Source organism: Crassostrea angulata, chromosome 10 (assembly GCF_025612915.1).
Source record: "Crassostrea angulata isolate pt1a10 chromosome 10, ASM2561291v2, whole genome shotgun sequence".
NCBI lineage: Eukaryota > Metazoa > Mollusca > Bivalvia > Ostreida > Ostreidae > Magallana > Magallana angulata.
In genome coordinates, this window is record NC_069120.1 from 37,492,230 (window position 1) to 37,498,513 (window position 6,284).

The window sequence follows — 6,284 nt, forward strand, 5'->3', positions numbered from 1 at the left end:
AACTTCATGATAAAAACTTAAGTTTAATTCGGCTTTAATTCCTATTCCATCAATCTACATGGTCTCCAATGACAATCTTCCCACTGTTTCTATCCTTGTCAGTCTGTCTCTGTTTTCTTTCTTTGCCAAATCTGTCAAACTTAATGGTATAACCACAGGTGCTTGAGGACAGGATCGACCCCCCCCCCCCCGCCCCAATATATAGACCCCCGGGACTTTATTTTTCTTTTTAAATTAAATTATCCTTTTATGACATATTTCTAATCTAATTTATTCATCCATTGCCCAAAATTACATAAAACAAAAAAAAATCAGACCCTCTGTACATATAATACAAGAAGGTTGCTAACTTCGTCTGCCAGCCCAGAGGCACTGCCGATGAATATTTGTTGAAATGTACTATCAAACTACATCTACCAGTAAAAACGGTGACCTCATGCCGTGGCCCGATAATTCCCTTTTCTGAATATCTGCATGCCATACCCGTGTAAATACATTTATTAAGTAAATAGGACAATTTTCACCGACAAGTTGCAAATTTTGAACCGATTCATCTAGAACCAACGGAAGTGAGGTTTTATTGCAAGGAAGATAACACCGAGAGATTTATGAAATTGCATGGCAAACTCGAAAAAAAACAATTCATAAGAAGTATGAATTATAATCAAGCCGCGAAAACTTTTTTATCGTCTTGGGAACTGGAAAATCTAAAAGAAGGCACTCATACTGAGTGTATTACAATGAAAGACTTAAAAAAGAAAATAAAAAAATTATGCTACGAGTTATCTTCCTTGCGATAAACTCTTACTTCCGTTGGTTCTAGATGGACGAAGTTAGCAACCTTCTTATATTATATATGTAGAGGGTCTGATTTTTAAAAATATTTGTTTTAGGTAATTTGGGGCAATGAATGTATAAATTAGATTAGAAATATGTCATAAAAGGATAATTTAATAATAAAAACAATAAATTCCCGGGGGTCTGTAATCTTGGGGGGGGGGGGGGGGGGTCGACCTGTCCTCAAGCACCTGTGGGTATAACGTGTATACCTATCTTTCTCGTCGTCGCCATTGTTGTTGTGATAGACTGAGCGTGGTATCACGTGACCGATTTCAGGTGGGGTTTATTCAAATGATGTATTTATTGTGTACTCCACAATGATTATAAAAATTATTTATCAATGTCTATATCTTTTTAACCCGATAAATGTAAAACTTCGTCATTTATTGTAAAGATATATTTTTATATAACATATTTAAATAAATCAATCAATCAAATATTTCTTAGCATGAAAAAATACTCCACATATACCTTTAAATGACATTTATAACTTGCATGTTTTGCACTCCAGGGCTGCAATGGGACGGACTCTGCAGATTCTGAAGATTTAACGGGCATATTAATGCGCTGTCTAGTTTTATGACTGTCCTGTCGTAAAGATTTTAATTGCAGCGAACGAGGTTTATGATACAATGTGAGGTTTCATTTATCTTTTGTGAACCTGATCTCCGCTAGATGAAGTAGATCTAATGAGTAGTTCACATGAAATGGAAATCTGCAATTATTGAATTGAAGACAAATACACCAATTTGCTCAAAAGATGATAAAGAAATAAAATATACCTAATTACATGTAATCCAAAGCAAATAAAAAGTTAAATGATCTTAAATGCGCTTAAATGAAACAATAGAGGTGTGTTTTATTTATGATCAAAATAATGTGTACGCTTCTTTTTCAGCTAAACGTTAATCTAATACCAGTATACTGTTCTTGCATATTATATATCAACATTCTTCAAAGTACCTCTCTTATTAATTTGATATTGTACGTACATGTATTATACATTATAATTGTACGTGTTTAGATTTTATATTTAAAAAAGATTAGGTATTCCAATGTAAAGATACGAAAATTGTCTATTTGCAGTTTTCATTGTGCACGGTTTTGCAATGTATTTACATGTACAATTTTAAAATTGTTTTGATACCATTGATGAAATATTTTTCCTATGTTTTTTTTTATTTTCAAAAATTTCATATCATTGTGTGGTAGATCGACGTCGTCTTTAAATATTTATGACATTATCATTATAATGATTATAACTGAAGCTTTGTAGCGTTGGGTCATAAATATGTACAGAAAAGAAAAAAAAACGCTTTGCAATTTTAACAAAAGGGATATGCTTTCTTGTTTTATAATCACCCAGAATGGCTTAGTCTTGTATTGATACATTTATGTTACATTTAATTACATGAAAATTTGTAGTGAAAGGAAGGTGGAAATTGATTCATTAACATTTCGATTCGATATGAGTAAAGTCAATCTAAACCAAAGACGCTCGAACCATGATAACATAGTTCCACCTACATATATGATAAAATGTTACAATAGCACACATTTGAATGCGGATCAAATGGTTCCATGACATTAGGATTCGTTTTCATTTCACATTGAACTTTTGGATGGCAACAATCGGATTAAGAAAATCACAATATGCCAATCAAAACAACATTTTAGAAGGCAAAGTGATTTGACAATGAATCCAGTCAATAAGCACTACTAACATCTCCATTTGAAAATAATTGTGATTATATTTCATTCCTGGAATTTGTTGATTATGGAACAACTCTGACCTCGACAGGTACAGATGAACTTCTGAAAAAGGGAAAAATGACCCCAATGAAATGACAAAGTTCATAAAGGACTATATATGATTAGGGCCTTGAATGGCCCCCTAAAATGAACATTATCATTTTTCTGTAATTTGTTGTTTTCTTTGCACATATATACATGTAAAGCTATTCTATAATTTTCCTTTTGATCCAAATGCCTACAATTTATAAAAACAACATAAAGTAAACCCTTTCCCGCCATTTTCTCAAGTTTAGCATAAAACAGTTTGTTTTTAAACAGTTTTTCTTTAAGAAAACATTGAGTGCTATTTGAACAAACAACTTATTTTTATCAGAGGTGTATCTATAAAAAAAATTTTCTTTGTTCAAACTGTCGCTTTTTATTTCCAAATCGAAAAAAGATGACAAAAATGTTTTTTTGGAATGATTTTGATTAAATTATAAAAATTGCATTACTTCTGACGTCAAAAACTGCCTGTGAGTGCAAACAATGTACCTGAAACACTTTAAAACTGGAGAATTAATGGGACCAAATATGACCGATATCATATATTATAGTTCATGTGAAAAGTTATCCTACATAACATTAAATAAATCGATTTGTTGCTTTATGTACCTTCTTCTGTCCATTTGTAGAGCTTGGTCGGAAGCTCGAACCATGATTACATAGGTTTCACCTCTGTTTAGGGTTCCAGAGCAAATAATATTAGCATTTGTATTTAACCGATCTTGCTCTAACTTAAATTTGTCATTTCCGTTGTTAGAAACGCTCTGGATATCAAATAATATATCACCGTCATAACGATCATCGTCGTCTGTGGCAGATATCTGTAACATAAATAGTTAGTTATTACAAATTATATTGTCTCAAATTGTATTAATATAAATATTGATGATAATTATATCAATGAAAAAAAATGAATAAAACACAACTAATGATGTTTGTTTCATTTCACTCATTTATATAGTGTTGTTAAAAAAAATTAGTAGAATTTATTGGTTTAAAAATTAGAAACCTGAATAAGGTGTAGATTGTTTTTTGAATATTCTCCTTCTTTGATATTCACAAAGTAAACAGGTGCAAAAAATCTTGGCGAATTTATGTTGGTTCTACATTTAGGGCATCCCTTCACTTCAACGTCAACTAAAGCATGGTCACTCAGAGGCGGGGAGCCTCCATCGGTTGCGGTAATGTTGAACTTACGAAATAGAAAAATACTTGTGTATTTTATCATTCTTTTAATGCAATATTTAAACAGATGTATTAAACAAAAGGAAACCCCAACAAAAATCTCTTATTGACATATACATGTATTACTATGAATCGATTGTCTGTGCCATTCAAGCACTGTTTTAGAGATATGTGTCCTGTCTGTGGATGGAGGTGGAAGTAGTTTATTGCAGATGTTTCACTCTCTGTTATCTTGTACATTATTTGGTTGTTAGGTGCCTGCAAGCGAAATCAAAAAAACATTATACAATATACTAAGCAATAGGACAGTTTTCTAATCAGTCAGTCATTATTTCCTTGAAACCCTAAAGTTATTGAAAGTAACAAAAATATTAGTTAAATTATGCTTGTTATAGATAACTAGATGTTTGAAAAAGAACAAACACAATTTTTTAAGATGTTAATTGAGATGATTTAAAGATGAATATCATACAGGTGGTTTCACTTTTGAACTACTGTATATAGGGAAATATGTGGCCCTTATGATTTTGCTTAATTCGCCCTGTAATTATTTAATCAAAGTACTAAATTACAGAAAGCCGGGCTCTTTTGGCGTGTCTTTATGCATATTGTGTAGTAAAGACTGAAAATCTCTCTCTTTCTCTCTCTCTCTCATTCTTTTAATGTCGGCAAAGCGTCAGAGAGCGACCAAATTTTGTAAGCGAAAAACAAAAACATATGTCTGTCTAGTAAAAATTAAAAAGTTCAATAGTTGCTGCCTTGAATTTTGCAACAAGCATTATAAATTCAATCCCCATTTCTTCATCGCGCAGCAAAGAAGTTCATGGAAATTCATGCGCATTGTATTTGTCTAAAATGCAGTCTTGTTTTTAAAACAGGATATTAGTAAGAAAACTACAAAAGATAGACAATTCTCTCGAAATTAAAAAAAAAAGAAAAGAAACAAAATGCCAACACTTTTGACAAAACCTGGCTCTTTGTGTAACTATTTGGTAAAGCGGAAGCCTTTACTCTGAAGCTGTTTGGTTTTTTGTTTACTTTTGAAGTTGTGCTATTTATAGTAACATAGTTATAGTAACTATAGCCAGGACTCTGCTTTCAGCAGAGCCCGGCTAAAAACTTTATATCTCGAACTATATATGGAAGAATTCAAGAGAGGACAAAGGCGAAAAAAGACGAAAATAACTCTGCATGCAGAAATCATTTTTAAAAAATATTTTGTTACTTTTAAAATTTTAGTATAAAGCAGGGTTTACCACATTGGAAAAATGATTCATATGCTTTTATATTTACAACCCAGGTCAGGTTCGACTAAAAAGCTGCTTAAATCGACACTCTATATCATATGTTTTGGATGCTTTCCACTGCTGATGTTGTAGGTATAATTGCGATGATATTAAGATATTTGCCAACTTAGAAAAAGTGTTTTGGATATTGAGGTTAAAAACATACATCAACTTGACGGGTGTGTTTGCCAATTGTTGATTAGTCTCGATATTGAGAGGCAAACAGTATATAACTCAAAAATATTTAAGTAGTTCTGAAATAAACTTGAAATAAAATTGAAAATGATACCAAAACAAGTTACTGTGGACTTTGTTTTAGCTAAATTTCAATAAAATCAAAGCTTTTAAAGTTCTATGCAACACAATACTCTTTTTCATATCAATCACATTAATGAACGCAATTATTACTTTTATAACAAGCTAAAGTTATAACATGAATAAAAAATAAAAAGGCATTATGTAAAAGAATGACTCTTCCGTATATGCCACGGTTTTTACCCCGCTTAAATTAACGCCAAACTAATTTACGATCAGATCATAAAACCAAAAGATATCTAACTCTAAAAGAAACTTTATAGAATTTAGAAGAAAATGCCACTCCTCATGGATTAATGATAATATTAAGCATTCATATATATCCCTTTTCACCTGTGTATCGCTGTCTGTCGCGGTGACTTGAGTAAATGGCCGGCCTATCCTGTCTTGTTCCAAAACTGTTGTATATCTTTCGATCAAATACTGGTGCATCGAGGTTTCGTTGTAGGTGGATATTAACTTTCGTTGTGGCTGTTCTTTTAGGATAACCACCATCGCTGGCTAGTATTCTGAGCTTATTAAAAAAAAATTACCTCCATAAAGTTATAATTGTGTCCAAATTATTGTTTATAGAAGTAAAATGCTGTTTTGAAAAAAAATTCAACTATGTTAATATGGTAATGATGTACAAATTTGTATTTAAAAGACTTATAGTAAATAAATATCAATGTGACAAATAAGTTTTATTTTGTTTTGGTACTTTTTTTTACCCTTGAAGGTATCAAATGCCATTCTTTAGAGATAAAGAAACTTAAAAAAATGGAATTTATATTTTGAACGCCCATCTCTAATTTCATGTTAAAACTTCTAAGCTATTGCGTTTTGTTCTACTGAATGAATATTCAATAACTTTTCTGT

General features: G+C 31.5%; 1 protein-coding gene across 1 annotated transcript; it reads right to left on the minus strand.

Annotated features, from left to right (window-relative positions):
* Positions 1-2,363: 2,363 nt before the first annotated feature.
* On the minus strand, positions 2,364-4,080 carry LOC128167723 (fat-like cadherin-related tumor suppressor homolog). Its single transcript, XM_052833601.1, has 4 exons — positions 3,952-4,080; positions 3,650-3,832; positions 3,250-3,461; positions 2,364-2,655 (listed from the first exon to the last, which is right to left on the minus strand). Exons 1-4 carry the CDS (start codon positions 4,063-4,065, stop codon positions 2,616-2,618), a joined length of 549 nt encoding a protein of 182 aa, XP_052689561.1. The 5' UTR covers positions 4,066-4,080; the 3' UTR covers positions 2,364-2,615.
* Positions 4,081-6,284: the final 2,204 nt, after the last annotated feature.

Coding starts and splice junctions, on each gene's coding strand:
- LOC128167723 (XM_052833601.1), bottom strand. CDS start 4,065: ATGTACAAGATAACAGAGAGTGAAACATCTGCAATAAACTACTTCCAC. Junction 3,462..3,649: donor ACAATCTACACCTTATTCAG/GTTTCTAATTTT, acceptor TTTATGTTACAG/ATATCTGCCACAGACGACGA. Junction 2,656..3,249: donor CTACAAATGGACAGAAGAAG/GTACATAAAGCA, acceptor TCCCTTTTTCAG/AAGTTCATCTGTACCTGTCG.